Source organism: Gorilla gorilla, chromosome 14 (genome assembly GCF_029281585.2).
Source record: "Gorilla gorilla gorilla isolate KB3781 chromosome 14, NHGRI_mGorGor1-v2.1_pri, whole genome shotgun sequence".
In the NCBI taxonomy this organism is placed as follows: domain Eukaryota; kingdom Metazoa; phylum Chordata; class Mammalia; order Primates; family Hominidae; genus Gorilla; species Gorilla gorilla.
In genome coordinates, this window is record NC_073238.2 from 115,982,402 (window position 1) to 116,001,680 (window position 19,279).

The 19,279-nt window shown below is 38.7% G+C and overlaps 1 protein-coding gene across 7 annotated transcripts in view; it reads right to left on the minus strand.

The window, feature by feature from the left end:
- Window positions 1-19,279, minus strand: part of NALCN (sodium leak channel, non-selective) — a 363,332-nt gene that overhangs the window by 211,059 nt on the left and 132,994 nt on the right. For all 7 annotated transcript variants that reach the window (XM_031001413.3, XM_055359447.2, XM_055359450.2 and 4 more), the window contains exon 10: window positions 19,028-19,114. In XM_031001413.3, the coding sequence (XP_030857273.3) occupies window positions 19,028-19,114 (87 nt within the window). The remainder of the gene's footprint in view (window positions 1-19,027; window positions 19,115-19,279) is intronic.

Sequence of the window (19,279 nt, forward strand, 5' to 3'; positions counted from 1 at the left end):
ATCTCAGGCCCCATCCCAGGCCTACTGAATCAGAATCTGTATCTTTAACATGGTTCCCAGGTGATTCATGAGCACGTTGAATTTTGAGAAGCACTGTTGTAGGGGATACTCCTTAATAGCAGTCTGCACTGGGTGACCTATAAGATTATTTACAACTTCACAGTTTCATGATTCTAAAAGTCTATAATGACTAGAATAGAATACCACAGATGCTGGCTGGAATGTAATATGTTGGACTACACCAACACAAAAATGGCTGCCAACCTTGTTCCCATACCCCAACTCCATGGTCAAAAATCAACTAAATCTGTTTGGCTTCATAAAAACAAAAGCATGTGTTAGCTTTGCAACCATTTGGAGGCATTATAAAGACATCATTACAGATTCTCATAAAGTTAAGAAATGCAAATGCAGGTGGCCTCCAGGAGGTGAAAAAGGCAAGGAAGCCATTTCTTCTCCAGAGTCTCCAAAAGCAATGCAGCCTTGCTGATACCTTGTGTTTAGCCTAAGGAAGTCCATTTGGACTTCTAACTGCAGAGTTCTAAGAGAATACATGTGTGTGGTTTTAAGTCACTGCATTTGTGGTTATTTGTTACAGCAGCAACAGGAAACTAACACAGTATTGTCAATGATTTTGACAGACACCAGCTCAAATTGTCTTGTATACCAGCTCAAATCACCTTCTATGAAACATGATTGTATAAAAGTGCCCAGGGCTACAAAATGGTACCTGACCATAGGGTTCCACACAAGGTGACTTGCCAATGCAGGGTCTCTGTAACTTTGACAACTACAGATATAAAACTCATAATAGCAACCAACACTTTCATCTTGCTTTGTGTCCAAAAGTGTAATGAGACAATGAGTCTGGAACAATGGGAATGAGTCCAACCTCAAGCAGAACAACAAGAAAGGTCACTTTTTCCCACATTGATTCTGAGTCCTGCCGTGAAAGCAAACCTCCCAGGAGACTGTGGAAGTCTAAGCCAAACACGGGGAGGGCTCCTCAAGCAATTAAAATGGACACCAACAGGATGGATTATTGAAATAAGAGCTACTGTTTTCTGGAGTGCTTGGTTTGTGCCAAGATTCATTCCAAACATGTTGCTTGCTCATGTAATAACATCTTTAATCCTCAACAACTCTGTGAGGTAGATACTTTTGCATCCCCTTTTACATATGGAGAAGCAGGCTCAGAAAGTCTAAGTAGATTTCTAGGCCCACAGAGATAGGAACATCTTAGACATTGTGAGCCCAAACCAGGTAGTCTCTTGCCTTGTATCAGACAGTCAAAATTCATCAGTCAACATTGCTCTATATATTAAAAAAGAGTGACAGCAGCTTCCTCACCAAGTATTTGTGGTTGGATAGAAGGTATAAGTACATGAACCCTAAATCTGAAAGCTGAAGACAATCTGTTCTTCACAGAAAGATTTAAGATTGCCATGGTTTAATGGAATGTCAATTTTGAAGACAGGATGAGCTGAGTTTAAATCTTGTCTCTGTGCCGGATTTCACCTTTCTGTGACTCAGTTTTCTCACAGAGGAAATGAGTATGATGACATCTACATCTTTTGGCTGTAAAATGAAAATAAATGAGACTTCAGTGTAGAGTCTAGCCTGCAGTGGACACTGTGTGCTCTGTAACTCTCATTATTTCAGTCTTGGAAAACACTCTAAGGATTTGAAAGTAGAGATGCAGTCAGTTGCTTACAGGGAAGGTCTGAAGGTGTAACATAAGAAATCAGGTGGAAGAGATTAGTAATCTTGAAATGGACTGTGAACATTTATAAACTTTCAAAATGATCTAAAGCTATCTTATCTTTTTTTGTGGTATAAATGCTTAAGTACTTCATAAAAGCTCTTTCTATTAAATTTCTCCAATAATTTTTCCTATGAAACAGTAACTTAAAGATTCTGAAGACTGTAGGCAAAGAGACAAAATAGTGGTCTCAGAGGTTGCAATAAATATAAATTAGGATAATGAATAGTACAGCTCAGAAATGAAATCTGTCTTTAAATTGCTGTTTGAGTGAGTAAAATAACTCAACTTAGTAAAACAAAGTCTCCTCCACTGAATACTGCATCAGCCATGTACTAAAACTTGTGTTTTAATTGGATTTTGAAATAAACTTATTTGGAGAACAATGCAATTACATGATGAAATTCTCAGAAACCATCTTGCATATGAGCCATGAACATAAGAACAAGGACACAATGTAAAAGACCAAATGCATAAAACCTAAAATAAATCTCCCATTTGCAAGTGGGACATCTTTTGCTTCCCTTATTTAGAAGACATCTGGATATTCATTACTTCTACTATCAATGTACACAATTATTCTGTCCAATACAAAGAATTTATATTAAAAAGGTAACACTTATATCAACACTGAAAACAGAACCAGTGGATATCCTTAGAGACTGCCTTTCCCATCTGTCTGTTCCTGATGCGTCCTTAGAGAGTCAGGACAGAAGGGAATCCACATGTCAATCTCCACAAAGGTACCAAGAGCCTATGATTTCAGTGGACACCCTGCCAGCTGCCACGCCCTATCAGTGGCTGGCTCTCTTTATTGGAATGGAGAGCCGAGTAAGGGAATCCTGAACAGACCCTTTATCTCTAGGCCATGTGAGTATAGCTTTCACTCTTCTCTGTAAGAGTAAGGTTAGATGTCAAATCACAAATCAACAAACAAATGTGGATGTTATTTTTTTCAATCACCAGCTCCTCTTGACTTTACAACACAAACTAGATTTTAACAAGAAGGAAAAAGCACCACTAATGGCTGGTGTGAAAGAAATCACCTCTAAGCAGGATTGATTATGATGCCAAGCCAGTGATTTTCAAATTCCTCTTAGCCTGTGTGAAAAAACCCAGTGGCCTCCAATTGAATTCACCTCCCTGTATCCACACATCCTTGGCAGTATCCTCCACATCAACTCCAGACTCAGCCATGTGACTTGTTTTGGTCAGTGAGATGGTAGCAAAGGTGAAGTAAGCAGAGACTTGGAAAATACTTGTGTATTAGAAATTACTCTTGCTGCTCTTGGAACCCCGAGCGACCACATCAACCCTGCAGCCTAGCCTGTTGCATGGTGGCCAGGTGGCCACGGGCCCTGCCATTCTCTTCATTCCAATTAACGGCGAGCCACACCCAAAATCAGAGATGCCAGCTGACGAGTGGCTGACCGCAGAGGCAGGGGTGAGCTCAGCTGTAGTCAGCTGAGATTGGCTCAGACTAGCAGGGCTGTTCAACTGATCCACAAATTCATGAGCAAGAGTTAGTGTCTGTCCAGGCCATTAAGTTTTAGGATGCCTTGTGGTTTAGCAAAAGCTATTATACCTACAAAGCTGGTTTCCTCTTCCTGGCATATAGCTCATCTACATCACTCAGCTTACTATTACTGAAGTGGAGCAATGTGATTGGTTCTCACAACCAGAACAGAAATGGAAGTGATGCATCACTTTGGATGTGTCACTTTGAGAAAGGGTGTGCCTTCTCGAAAGTCTCCCTCTCTCTTTCCCTCTACAGTGATGTTGGAAACTAGGTACTTTGGATGGAGGCATCAAAAATTCCACTTTCTGCAAACAAAATTTTGCAACGTGTTTAAATAGACATCTATGACATGTATGTATGTATATGCCATCTCCGACTGAAGTGGGAGTGCAGCTTGCCCCAGCTGTGGTGTGCTGGAGCTGCAATCGCATCTCTCTCCACCTTTATGTTTACTGATGTCATGTTGGTGACTTGAAATTGGCCATGATGGGAGCATTTACATTATGGAAAGCAGAAAACGCTAACAGTCAGGACTCCTGGACTTCAACTTGATTGTTCACCACTCAGCTCCCCCAGCTCTTATGGCATCTCTGAGTCTGCTGTAGGGTATTTGAAAACTCATACATTGATCATAAATAATAACCCTTGTGGGAAGGGGAGACTATTTTCTGGGCTTTTCTAAGGTGTTTAGCTTTGTTACTCTAGTCTGGGTCATATATATTATATATAGTCCTTTTCTGCTGTTTAGAGACTCCTTATCAATCATAATGCCATGGCAGTCACATAGCTATGATGCCTTACTAAGCACTAGGAGCACACAAAAGCCATTTCTGGGCATTGGGATACTGTCACTAAGACTACAGAGATCCGAATATATCAGTTAAAGTAAGAAATATTTAAAACAGAACTTTTCCTATATCCTGCCCAATAAAATCATCTGTCTTGAATTGATTTAAAACATGGGAAATTTTCTTTATGAAAGCTTCAATTTAGGACAACATGTATTTCCTAGAGTACAATGCCATAATGGATATTCACAATTTAAACTATCTTATAGAACACTACTTAAAATCTCCTGGTTTCCTCACACTTTGTGGCCTACATTTATGGATTAGTAGGAGAAAGGAAAAGTAAACGATGACATGTACAAAAACCTTTCAATTAACTAACCTATAATTTACAGATTAAGAACTCAATACCCCTGCATGACTTCATTATTGACTTGGAAGAAAAATTAAGAATAAACATGCTAAAATCTTGGCTTTTCAGCAATGAAGTGTTCACTTTGCTTACTTGGCTGGACATGGGTAAGAAAAATAAAAAATATTAGTTATTCCACAACACTTTTCTTTCATGTTCCTTGGTGTCCAGGAAGAGTAGAAAAAGCTCATATATATATATTTTTTAGCCTGGTGCTCCTAAGCTTCAGTACTCAGTTCCTGCAAGGCTGGATTCATAGTAGATTCAACAATAATTTTTGATATAACTTAATTTCCTCCATGTACTCAACTGGCCATGGAGCATCTTCTGCTTCCTTCTGAGGAAAGTAGCCTCGGGGGCGAAACATTTCTCTATCTCCTGTATTAAATGAAAGTAATGTTGGTACTGTTGACATAGTTAACTGGACCATGAGCCAGGCTTCAGAAAGGCAGTTTCCCCTGAGGTGTCTTAGCAAGGACTCCTAAAAGAGGGATGCTGTAACCTAGATGGTGGTCCCAAGACCCTCTCATCCCCTTCCCTATCTTTGGCATGTATTAATACAAAGTGAGTAAAACAAATTAGGACACTAGAGTTCAAGCAATACAATCTTGTTGCTTCAAGTAATCTGATCTCCTATTCCAGGAAGCCGCACCGTTCTGCTTTGGGTACAAGAAGACCCAGGGTGATGGTCAACCAAGGAGGCCTCACTATACATGTTCCAGCAGTAAGTCTCAGCCTGTGGCAGTCACCAGGGCTGTCCCTTCTTCATGACCATCTGATTCTGACATACACTCAAGTGTCAGTGAAATACTAGAGTAAAAAGTAAGAAAGAAAATGCTAAAATCTTGGGTTTTCAACGGTGAAGTGTTGACCTTGCTTATTTGGCTGGACATAGGTAATAATAAAAATCAGAATATTAGTCCTTCCACAATAATTTTCTCTTATGTTCCCTGGTGTCTAGAAAGAGTAGAAAAATCCAACCATTATTTTTTTTAGCCTGATGTTCCTAGACTTCAGTACTGAGTTCCTAAAAGGATGGACACATTAGATTAAACAATTTGAACATACATGATGTTTTATATTTTTCTCACTAGTACTCCACCAACCACACAGTTACTGAATAATCTCAACAGACTTTGACAAAAGGTGCTTTCTTAGTTACCTGTATTGTTGTGAGTTTTTCTTTATCTTTGTCTTCATGGGTAAGTTAGTGAGAAGTCAGGAAGGGCTACAGTAGGGCTGCTAGACAGGTGACACGACGCCATGATGGTTTTGAGATGTCATTGACATTCCCATAGCTAATTAAATTCCTACATCTAGAATCACTTCAAATTGACTTTTATGTTCATCTTTTATTTTTAGTATTAAACGGTGGGCAGTTGAACACAAAACTTCTGTTTTAAACTCAAGAGTCAAATTATGAATTCAAAATTGAAGCTAACTGTCCTTTCTAACACACTGCATTTCTAATGCAATGCAGGACCTCACTTGTGATATTTAATAAATGCATACATAAATAAAATAATTTTGAGCTATGTAGAATCTTTAATGAAAGACTCACTTTGAAATATTTAGAGTATTTAGGAAAAACATTAAAACAAATGTGAAGGACTGAACTGCCTGATACACAAAGTGACTTACATTTTAGATTATGTCTAAACCTGTCAGCAGCTTTAGAGTGCATAAGGCATCATATTGCTGCTCCAAACCCTTCTACTGCAGATTGTGTTGAACACTGAGAAAATACATAGCACTTTCAAACCCTGGGTTTAAGGCTTAAAGAAGGCTGCGTATTTAACCTGGAGATCAAGACTTGCAAAACCTAACCAAACGAACAAACAAAAAAACTCATCCTTCATTTTTGCCAAAGGTGACAATGCAACAAATCTTTGGTGATGGAAATTTGTCTCCAACGGACATTTTAAAAATGTTTGGCATAAGTTAGTACATGTCTCCTAATTAATATAATTGTAAACATTCAAGAGTTATAGGACTGATTCAAACTGGAGGATGAAAATATGAGACAGGAATTTAGTTTGAGATAATGTGGCACGCAAATAATTTTAAAATGTTCTGCATATTTCTTCCAGCGAGGTTTAAAAATCAAAGAAGCAAAACTGTTTAATTGCCAGTAAGACAGATAAACAAATAAATAAAAATAACACTAATATTTTAATCTTATTTTTTATTATCCTATGCCTGGTCATCTGGTGTCTATTCTAAATATAATTATTATTTGAAATATAATCAGGATATACTAGATACATATTGAATATATATTTAAATAAATATATATGGGATATTTAGAACTGAGGATTTATACAATTGGCCTCTCTGTTTAGTTTATTTGGCCACTGGCTTCAAAATTACAATAGGCCTTTTTCAAGTAGCATTTTAGCTACCCCTTTCCACATGTAGCTATTGTATTTTTCCTGGTTTTAATATTTATTCCAGGTAATTACTGAATAACCATTTTTATATTCACTTTTTCCTACAAACTTTTCCTCCAAGCAGTTGTTTTATATTCCCCTGAGAAATTGAAAATGAATGTGTGTGTGCCTGTGTGTGAGTGTATGTGTGTGTGTGAGGTATGTGCGTGTGTATGTGTGTGAGCATGCATGATTATGTACAAGTGTGTCTGTGCATGTGTGTGCATGTGTGCATAAGCATGTACATGTCTGTGTGTCACTGTGTCACTGTGAGTATGCGTGAGGTGTGTGTGTGTGTATAAGTGTGTATGCATGTCTGTGTGCATGCATGTGTGTGTGTGTCACTGTGTGTCACCGTTTGTGAGTGTGCATTGTAAGGTGTGTGTATGTATGTGTGTGTAGCCGTATGTGCATGTGTGCATATGTGTGTCTGTGTGTGATTGTGTGTCACTGTGTGTATGTACATGTGAAGTGTGTGTGCATGAGCATGTGTGTGTAGATCTGTGTGTGTGCCTGTGTGCATGTGTGTGTCTGTGATTGTGTGTCACTGCGTATGTACATGTGAGTTGTGTGAGCGTGCATGAGCATAAGTGTGTAGGCGTGTGTATGTGCACGAGTGTGCATGTGTGTGTCTGTGTCACTGTGTGTGTTTGAGATGTGTGTGCGTGTGAGCATGTGTGAGCCTGTATGAGTGTGTATGTGTGTACACATGCATGCTGTGTTTTTGACTGTGTGTCTCTGCTTGCATGCATGTGTGAGCCTGTATGAGTGTGTATGTGTGTGTACACATGCATGCTGTGTTTTTGACTGTGTGTCTCTGTTTGCGTGCATGCGTGAGCATTTGGGGGAAGCATCGTTTGACACCTGCCTAAGGGGAGAGTAAGAATTTGGGTCTGCTGTGTGTGAGGCTATGTTTTCTGCACATGAACGCAGCTGGATATGTACAATCACGTGTAATTCAGAAAATTTTTGGCAAATGCCTATCGTGAATGAAGCAATAGAGAAGAAAGAGAAACAAAAAAGAAAATGACCAAATATAATCAAGGAATCAGAGATCACTCTGTTGAGGAAGCATTGACCTGATTTTGAGGGCAGGAATATGAAGATGGAGTGGAGAGAATGAGTCAAAAAATATCAAAATACTGAAGTAATGACAGAATTGAAGAAGGATCAGATTGGATTTGGAGAGGACAAAAGGAGAAGCATAATGGGTTGGTTTGGAGGTTTCTGGAAATGCAGGGAAAACCTAGTTTCTTTGTGGGAATGGGCTGGGGACAGAGCTGCATTCTGGAGGGAACCTACATTCTCATGGGCTCCATCAATTCTTGAAATGATCTGCCAGTTTGTGGGAAGGTTCACGCAGAAGCCAGTTTCAGGAGTGCCTAGGATGTCACTTTGTCACTTGAAATGCTCACATCACACAGGCCACCTCCCCTCAATCTTAGCCTTCAATGGAAATGTTTTCAAAGAGCATTAAAACACTGCAGGAATAATTTCGCCACCGTTTGACCTACTTTCAGCAAGCGCCTGTTACCTCCCTCTGTTCCTCACAGGAGGCACGCGGTGGAATGTTACCAGAGGGAAACTGAGATCCACTGTACCACGTCTCATGCATATGTACTTTCATTCTCTTGTCAGAGACTTTCCTCATGGTAATAGAGCACGGGGGTGTGTTGGAAGATGGTTCAAAAGTGTGCAGCCACATCTGTCAAAGTGTCAAGGGATGAAAACTCCTACCTGAGCAGCAGCGGGAAAACGGCTTGTCACAGCAGCCGCTGAGGAATGAGGGTCCAATTGAATAGACTTCTATTTATCAAGCACTGGAGTGACCCTTCCCACAGCTATGGTTTATGCTAAAATAGTATTTAAACAGTTATATACCTGCTTGGTTTGATGCTAAAAGAGTCAATTATAACTTTTCACCTTTCTAAGACTCACACTTAAGCACACAACAAAGAAACTTTCTAATCGGTTTCTTTAATACCACATAAAAGAATTGCCTTATTGACTAAACATGGGAGAGATGAAAAAGGTACATGTGTCAAGCATTAATATTTTAGATTTGTCTTCAATATCTTAAATTTTTATTTAGAAAGAAACAATATACCCTTTAGAAACACTCAGAATTCCTGAACATCACTTAGAAAAATCAACAGACAAATGGGCAAATGAGATAAACAAGCAATCTACAGTCAGGAGACTGAGACCATCCTGGCTAACACAGTGAAACCCCGTCTCTTCTAAAAATACAAAAAATTAGCCAGGCGTGGTGGCAGGCACCTGTAGACCCAGCGACTCGGGAGGCTGGGGCAGGAGAATGGCGTGAACCCAAGAAGCGGAGCTTTCAGTGAGCCAAGATCACGCCACCGCACTCCAGCCTGGGCAACAGAGCAAGACTCCATCTCAAAAAAAAAAAAAAAACAGAAAATGTGTGGCCCTTGAACCTAAAAATGTTCAACATCCATTAATCAGGGAGATCAGGGAGATGCAAATTTACATTACAAGACACCATTTCATGCCATCAGGTATAAAAGCCTGATAACATCAAGTGCAGATGAAGATGTAGACAATGAGCACCCTTACACGTTTCTAGAAGGCATACAAAATAGCCCTATCATCCGGAGAGCCATCTGCCGTATCTCAGAGAGTCAAAGGTGTTCATATCCTTTAACCCAGAAATTGCTGTCCTAGCTATATATGTTAGAACAGCTCTCTCACGTGTGCATACAAAGGCATGGATAAGAAAGGTCTTAGAAGGTCTGCAATAGCAAAACAATAAAAAGCAAGCTCAATGTCCATCAATAGTGGAATGAATAAATGAATGAACAAACTGGGTTATTTTTACAGTAGGGTAATACACAGGGGTGAAAATGAAGTGGCTAAAAATAAAACGTGGACTGCCTGAGATGAAATCCCCATTCAGTAACTATGTGACCTTCATCAAATTCCTTATGCTGTCTGTGCCTCAACCTCCTCTTTTGTAAAACAGATCGTATTAGTACCTACCTTTATGGTGCTGTGAGCATTAAATAATTTAATACCTAATAAAACACACAGTGAGTGGTCCGTAAATATTAGCTATTATTATTTCTGACAGACACATAGGTATTTTTTATCTGTGTTTCTAAATTATTTCAGAATATGTATTTTTTAAATGCAAGGAAATCGACTTAATATTATGTTGTAAAATAGCACCAATTTACAAATTGTCCATTTGTAAGTTTATAGTAACTATGTGGTGTTTCTCTAAAGAAACTATCTTATACAGCATGATTTGAGCTTCAGGTTAGACTGTAATAGCCTATTTCTTCAGCTCTTAATAAAATTCTCAAGTCCTATAAGATTTAGAAGTTTGACAGGGAAAATGATCCCTGAGTTGTAAGTACTGCAGTGAAGTCTCACCACTTAGTATGACCAAAGAGTTGTGTCCTCTCTCCACCCATACCATGAAGCTAAGGAGGGTGGTTGAGTAGTGGTTCCAGCAGAGATGGGGCAAGGCTTTCAGAGGGGATTAAAAAGGGAGGTTTCAAACAACTTTGGGTTTGCTCTGCAGGGAAATCCAATACTTTGCTTAAGCAGATCTGCTCTTTCCTTCCATTTGCACTCTCCTGACCTGCTGCTCCCGGCCATGCCTCCTGTTTCTGATGCCCCCATGCAACTTCATTTTCTCCCAGTGCACCTTCACCTTTGGGTGTTTTCTGGGGAGTCTCGTTAGGGCTTTTGATTGGGAGGTCATTACACTCAGTCACAATCAGCCATACTTGGGTACTATGCAAGGAGAGAAACAAACCAAAACAAAACAGAATAAAGCCAGTGTTCAAGGTGAGAAAACAGAGGCAGGCTCACAGACAGAAATCATGTGGCTCAAACGGAGAGTGAGAGACAGGCAGAGAAAGGACGAATGACACTTGCAATAAATGTTCCCTTTGAGCAGATGGTCTGTTCCTTCCAAATAATTCTTTACTAAGTCATAAATACTCAATAATTCTCACAAACCCAGGAAAAATGCATTCTCGTCCCCATTTTCCATAAACATGTCCTATCGCGTACCACTAGAAGGTAGTGTAGCTGAAATATGTTTCCAGAGTCTTATCTCTAACAGACCACAATAGCGTGTAGTCTCAAAACAAGACGTTGTGTTGGGTGTTTATGCATCAGGTGAAGATAAGGAGATCTGTAGCTGGGGAGGAAGGAGGCAGAGGTGAGGAGGTCATGTTGGGAGATGCGCATTTAGGCAGTTGTAGCACAAAAAGGAAAAGAAACCAGGTATGGGGCTTGGCTTATCTATGTTCCTAGGCTTTTCTTTTTCACCACGAGTCTTCTTGTCCCCACAGTATGGACCAAAAACAGGAAAAGGCAGGCAGATCACGAGGTCAGAAGATCGAGATCATCCTGGCCAACGTGGTGAAACCCCGTCTCTACTAAAATACAAAAAATTAGCTGGGCATGGTGGCGGGCGCCTGTAGTCTCAGCTACTCAGGAGGCTGAGGCAGGAGAATCGCTTGAACCCGGGAGGCAGAGGTTGCAGTGAGTCGAGATCACACCAAGGCACTCCAGCCTGATGACAGAGCGAGACTCCTTCTCAAAAAAAAAAAAAAAAAAAAAAAAAAAAAAGGAACAGGCACGAGGGGCCCCTAAGTGACAAGCACATCAGTAATGCACAGAGATGAGAAGAGCCAGAAAGACATTGCAGGCATGACAGAGGATGGGAGGGGGTTTTTCAGGGGTTCTAGGACATTCACTTACTCGTTCTAACATGAGGATAAATTTATTAGGAATTGCACACATTTACCATGCTCAGTATCTTATTAAACTTAGCCTTATTAAGCATGGTATAAATTTCATTAATAACTGGATAAACATGAGAAATGTCCTAGCCAAATTAATATAATTAAGTTGATTAACAAAAAATTTTAACAAGTGGCATTAAAGAGCTCACCACATATAACTTACCAAGCTAACGATACCTTTCTGCTAGTCCTCCTGCTCCAAACTTGTGCTCTTGCAGTTAAATTGACAAGTATGTGCATTTTCATTTATTATAAAAACAGAAAGATCACTTCAAGGGCACCAGATTGAATCGTTTCCTTGCATGCCTGCATATGGTTCCTATTCTAATTATAATTATAGCTATGATTGTAATTGTAATTTGTGTTTCAGAACACAAAATAAATTTGTGGTTTCAAACTGCAGACAAAAGATGCCTATATTTTCCTCCACGAATGGCTCAATAGAGCCTATTTTTTCTGTAGAAGAGTAAGAAGATCTTTTATGTGCCCTGATTCATTTGACTATCTCCATAAGCAATATTTGAAAAGAGGAAACAAACACCATAATAATGGAAATATTTGATATAAGGTAAAATATGTATGTGCACATGTGGGAATGTAGGAAAACAATTTAAAATTAGTTGCTAATGTGTGATCAGAATCACTGCCCATTGAAATATATCAAATCCTAATAGTTTTATGCCAGCAATGTTTCTATGTATATGTATATACACATATACATAGACACACATACGCACTTATATATGTATATATAAAAACGTGTGTATATATATGTTTGTGTATATATACACACACATAGAGAGAGGGAGAAAGAGAGAATAAATTATTACTCGCAAAAAACTCAGCATCACAGAAGCATCGGTTACTTCATGTATTTAATTTAATAATGGTGAGGAAAATTAAGCCACCTTAATCAATCTTGTTTTATTAAATTACCTAATTACTTATAGTAACTGGATGAGGATACAGAGTAGAAAATATGGTGAAAAGTATAATACATAATACCAATGAAGAAAGTTTTGATTTTTTAGTACATTTCATTTATAAGAGAATTTGAGCCAGCTTCCAATTATGCTGAGTTATGATTTTAACATTTTAAAATGTTAAAAACATAAAATATATGAAAATACTATTTTGGAATCACTGAAATGTGTGGACTACTTGTTATTATATAATCTTTGTGATCTAAAGTTACATTATTTTCATTTATTCCATGAGTCACCCAACCAAGTGCCTCCTGAGACCTAGCAAGTAACATAATGAGAAAACTAGGCTTAGGGTTACATATTTAACACATCGGAATAACTTTTTTCTTAAAATACTAGGTTCATTTCTCATTGTTTTCTGTAATCACAGGGTGCTTTTAAAATGCCTTGTATTTATTCTTTATTCATTCATCCATGCATTTGTGTATCTTTATACATTTATATATTTATGAATTTATTACTTGTTTATTGATTTCCACACGATAGAGTCATGGACAAAGAGAAATCTTCCTCTACTCTTAGAAAAATAAATGTACGAATTCTTGGGTAGGTAAAACACTCACCTCCAGTGCTGTGGAGACAATATGGAGAGTTGGGAAACTGAGGCACAATAAAGCCTCTCTGCCTCTGCTCATGTGGCAGCCACCACCCAGCTCTGGCCAACTCTAGCCAGGTGGAAATGAGAGCTCTTTATTGCCAGATCATTCTCTTTTACAAGATGGGTAGGACGTGTGGGTTTTTATATAAAATACTCTGTTTTTTAAACTTTGGGTCAAATTTAAAAACAAAGTCCCACTTTGAACAAAATCAACAGTTCCCAGTAGTTAAATGGGAACTCAAACATCATTTGCTGTCTCTCGGATATTATTGATACCTCATTTTTTCTCATTTATTTCAACAGTTTCAAAATTACAAATTCCATTTAAGTACAGCCGTTCAAATGTTTCATTCCAATAAACTCTGTCTTCTCGTTAACATACAATTAGTTTGGGTTCAGCTGGGTGCAGTGGCTCACACCTGTAATCCCAGCACTTTGGGAGGCCGAGGTGGGCGGATCATGAGGTCAGGAGTTCAAGACCAGCCTGACCAATATGGTGAAACCCGGTTTCTACTAAAAATACAAAAATTAGCCAGGCGTGGTGGTGCATGCCTGTAGTCCCAGCTACTCTGGAGGCTGAGGCAGGAGAATCACTTGAACCTGGGAGGCAGAGGTTGCAATGAGCCAAGATTGTGCCACTGGATTCCAGCCTGGGCAGGAGAGTGAGACTCTGTCTCAAAAAAAAAAAAAAAGAATGAGTTTGGGTTCTTTTCAATGGTGCTATTCCTAATACTATATTTCTAAACATAAGACAAATTTATCTTAGATGCTTACAAGATGAAAAGAGTTCTGAAAGAGGTGAAACATAACAGAAGTCAGGGTTATGTCCTGCCAAGGCTCTGCCACCACATATTAGAGGAGACATCCTGGCAAAACTATCCAGAGATATCCAAAGTCCTACAACCTCTGCGAGGCACTGGAAGCAAACTCCAAGTGTACTGCTTGCTTTAGACTCCAATGACATGCATATAGAAATAAGTGTTTTGTATGGAAAAGGGTGTTATTGCCACAGTCTATTCAATTTCTAGTTCTTAGAGACAAGACCAGGAGGATAAACAGAGCAGCTTCTGAGCGAAAGGTCAAATAAGTACTTTCATGAGCCAAGAAGGTACTGGCTCCTTCTTTCACTGGACTGTTCTCAGTTAATAAACATAATTGATCATCTCTCATGTCTAAAGCACAGTTGCAGTAGTGACCATGACTGGTATGGTCTCTAAAGTAATGGAATTTCCCCTGGGTGGAGAAGCAGACATCAAACAACTAATTATATCCTTAATTTATTTTATTAAAATTATGACAGACATAAAAGAAAAGTGTAGGATGATATGAAAACATGTAACAGAGGTACCTGGCTTATTTTTTGAGGATAAGAAAGTGATGTTTGAGCTGAGTTCTGAAGGATGAGTGAGAAGGAAGTGATGTAGGAAGAGGAAACATTCTGTGAAAATGTCAGTGCTTCCTGGAGGCAGAAATGCTTTTTCATGTGAGATAAAATGCATAAATGCAGGAGTCTGAGAAGAATCGACTCAACATTAACCTCCAAGTTACCTATTGGAAGAAGAATGAGGAAGGATACATTGAAAGAAGATTTCAAGTAAACTCTTCCTTTTAATTTTATTTCCATATTAATTTTTTATGAGAACATGTTCACATTTTGCTTGTTTTAAAAATAAAAAGAAGTGGTATATGCTCCTGTTCAGCCTTGAGGGTAAGATACCATGGTAGTCCAAGCCAGGGAGTGGAAGACTGAGATGAAAGTTTTCCTGTTACCCAGTTTTAGATGGCATTAATCATTAGTAAAAGCCATCAGGTATTTCAGGACCATTTTATCTTCAATATATTTTTACTTAATTCTTTTCTTTTAATTAATTAATTATTTTCTTGCTGAGACATAGAAATGTATTCTCTCTCTAATCACAGCTCCTGCCCGGTACAAACAGATAACTTCTTGGCCATCCCACTTTTCTTCCATGCACTCTTCATTGCTGCCTCTGGAAAGCTTTATTCAGGGCCAAACACATGAAGTTGAGTGGAATGAAACTTGTGTCACACTGAATTACCTGACCCCTTCCCCCCAGTTGCTAAGCATATGAGTCACATTCATAAGATGTCACAAGCATGCTGCTATATTCATAACACATATCTCATATAGGGGTCTCTGAGATGCCACATCTATACGCTTCAAGCCCAACATCTATCCCCACACCATTCCAATCTTTATTTTACTAACTCCCTGCTCGATTTTGTCATCACACTTCACCCTGTCATTAATCCCTTGTTATTCTCAAATCTTTGTGATAAGGAGGCTGAGTTGCCTCCTAATTTCAGATGGCCACCTTGAGGCATCTATTAACAAGGATTTAATAGATTTTAAAGCTCTGGATACCATACAACTCTGATTTGGCACTCAGAGTAGCCCTGATAGTTTATTTCTCTATCACAAACTTATGATTACTTGAATATTTTTTTCAGCTGGATAAAGCATGGGGCTAGGAGCCATAAGACCCAGCCATTAGTCCTGGGTTCTCCCTCTGGTTGAATGTAACTTCAGGAGACATCCCTATGTCCTCTGAATCAGCACTTTCTCCTATAAATGGCTGACCAGGCATGTAGGTCTTTCTACATCACAGGGTTGTAGTAAACCTCATCGTTAGTCATTCTTTTCCTCATTCTCTCTCTCTGTTTTTTTTTGTTTTTTTGTTTTTTGTTTTTTTTGAGACAGAGTCTCACTCTGTTGCCCAGGCTACATTGCAGTGGCACAATCTCAGCTCACTGCAACCTCCACCTCCCGGGTTCAAGTGATTCTTGTGCCTTAGCCTCCCAAGTAGCTGGGATTACAGGCGTGCACCGCAACACCTGGTTAATATTTGGATTTTTAGTAGAGATGGGGTTTCACCATGTTGGCCAGGCTGGTCTCAAACTCATGACCTCAGGTGATCTGCCTGCCTCAGCCTCCCAAAATGCTGGAATTACTCAAGGTTTTGATTTTAAGATTATGCACTAAAACCTTCCCTGACCTCTCAAAGAGGACCCCAATTTATATATTCTCATTGCATCTTGCATTACTTCTTTCAAAACCCATGTCACTCTTGTGATTGCTAGCTCAATGCTGCCTTTTTCCCTCCCACTCTCAAGCATACTATAAGCTCTATGAGTGTGGAGACTGTGCGTGTTTCTTTCAAGACTATCTTAGTGTCTAGCACATAGTTGGTACTCAGTAAATATCAGTTGATGGATTAAAAAATAATGTCAATAAAAGTGCTTTTTAGGTAAGAAGCTAGTACTATAATCACTGTCATTATTGTTATTACTATTAGTAGTGATAGTAGGAGTAAAGGTAGCTGTAGTAGTTTTATATTAGCAGCATAGTCAACATCAAATATAGGACAGAAGGAGGACCACAAAATAATACTTACCAATATTCATCGTAAGCTTTTCTACTTATTGCCCTCCATTTTTTTAAACTGACAGAAATAAATAACTAACAATAAACAAAATGAAAAGGCAGTCTATGGAACAGGAGAAAATTGGAACACCATATTTCTGAAAAGGAGATAATATCCAAAAGATGCAAAGAACTCATACAACTCAATAACAAAAAGCCCCCAAATTAAAAAACAAAAACACAAAATGCAAATAATCTGACTATAAATGAGCAAATTCTGAGTAGATCTTTTTCCAAAGAGGACATATGAATGGCCAATAGGTATATGAAAAAGTGCATACGATCCCTAATTATCAGGGAAATACAAATTTAAACCACAACGAGGTATCACCTCATATCTGTTACAATGGTCACCATCAAAAAGACAAAAGATAACTATTGGCAAAGGCATAAAGAAAAGATAACCCTTTTACACTGTTGGTGGGGATATAAATTGGTAGAGCCATTGTGAAACACAGTATGGAAGTTTCTCAAAAAACTAAAAATAGAACTACCATATGATCCCACAATCCCACTTCTGGATATACGCCCAAAGGAAATGAAATCAGTATCTCAAAGAGACACCTGCAGCCCCGTGTTTACTGCAGCGTTATTCACAATGGTCAAGACAGGGAACAACCTAAGTGTCTACTGATGGATGAATGGATAAAAAAATTGTGGTATAGACATACAATGAAATATTACTCAGCCATAATAAAGAAAAAAATCCTGCCATTGACAACTATATGGATAAGCCTGAAGGACATTATGCTAAGTGAAATGAACTAGACACAGAAAGACAAATACCACATAATCTCACTTATATATGGAATCTCAAAAAGTCAAATTGAAGCAGAGAGTAGGATGGTGGTTACCAGGGGCTGGGGACAGGGGGTGGAAATGGGGAGATATTAGTTATCAGTCAAAAGATGGCCAAGTTCTCAGGATCTAATAAACAAAGTGATTCATTAATGGCTAATAATACTGTATTGTATACATGAGATTTGCTAGGAGATTAGATCTTAAGTGTTACCCCCCACCCCACACACACAGAGGTAACTACTGAATATATGCGGTGATGGGTGTGTTAATTAGCTTGGTTGCAACAATCGTTTTACACTGTGTACATATATCAAATCATCACATTGTATACCTTAAGTATTTACAATTTTATTTGTTAATCACACCTCAATACAAATAGAAACAAAAAGAAGTAAATAACTCTATGGTAAAATGGCCATATAAACATAGCCCACAGTAATGGCTCAGAGTACAATTTTATTTTTCATGTACCCATCCTTGAGTTGCATAAGAAGTCCCTATCTGGAGAAAGACCCAAAAGAAAGAAAAGACATACAGTCTCATCCCACGGCAGATGTGAACACTTCTCCAAATTATGAGGGCAGGATATAAAGAACTATGGAAACCACCCCTTGCGAGAAGAGGATTTGTCACTGAAAACCAAAAAGGCTAAAGAAAATAAAATTCTCCAGGTGGAAGAATCAATTCTCCGATCCTATGAGTGGGCTGCTTGGAGGGAAAATGAAAGTGAAAATATTATGGAAAGTTAGGGGTGCTGCTCTCGGTAAGGTGACATTATTTTGAATGAGTTACTGATATTTAGGGGGCAAGGAGGGGAAACCAAGGAAGAGAAGATGTCAGTATGGACCCCTGAAGAAGAGATAAAGGAGTTTATTGGGCCTTATTGTAATTATTGTTATCCATATTGTTGTCAATGGCAGCTTGGAGAAGATGGTTTTTCCAGAAAGTTCACAGGCAGGGACGTGAGGCTCCATCTTCTAATCACTGTGAGAATCTATCTCATGAGGACTCTCAGGCCCCACCTGCAATCCTTATGTTTGCTATCAGTGCACTTTGCTAAAGAAACACCACTACATTATGTTCCTCTGAAAGCTTCCAAATGCAGAAAAACAGAGAGACTATGTATTAACATATTTTTCCCAGTTACTCGGGGAGGTATGAAACTGAATGAATTTGCCCACCGCCAAATAACTCAGTCCTTTGGTAAAGAATATTTTTATAAGATTTCACATGTCAACAAAATTCTTCATTGATCCAATACCACTGAAATGCTCTTACATGCGTGCAGCCATCAGAAACTTATCAAATCCCTACCGTGTATCTTAAAAAAAAAAAAAGTTAGGTTCTGGGAATAGAGGAAGGAGTGAAGTACCATCTCTAACTTCAGGATCTTAAATTTGGACAAATCTAGAGCTTAAAGAGCTGTGGATTTTCTTGGATGAAATAAAATTCAAAGACCTTTGCTGGGCGATTTTTAAAAATGTCATTGTACTGCACCTGGAGGCAGGCTGGGGCGCGTCCCTGGGGCTTGTTGACATCCACAGCTACCAGCTGCCAACCTCCAGCAGCATCTTCATGAAACATCTTCAAGACAAAGAAGGGAGATGAGTCAGAGACATTTAATATGGAACATTGAGAACTCTCTGTCTCCAGCTTTGTATATTTTTATGTTATCAAAAATTTGTCTTCTTATGGATTTATATTTGGAATGAAGTCATTTCAATTATAGTTCTTTAACATTGAAAGCCT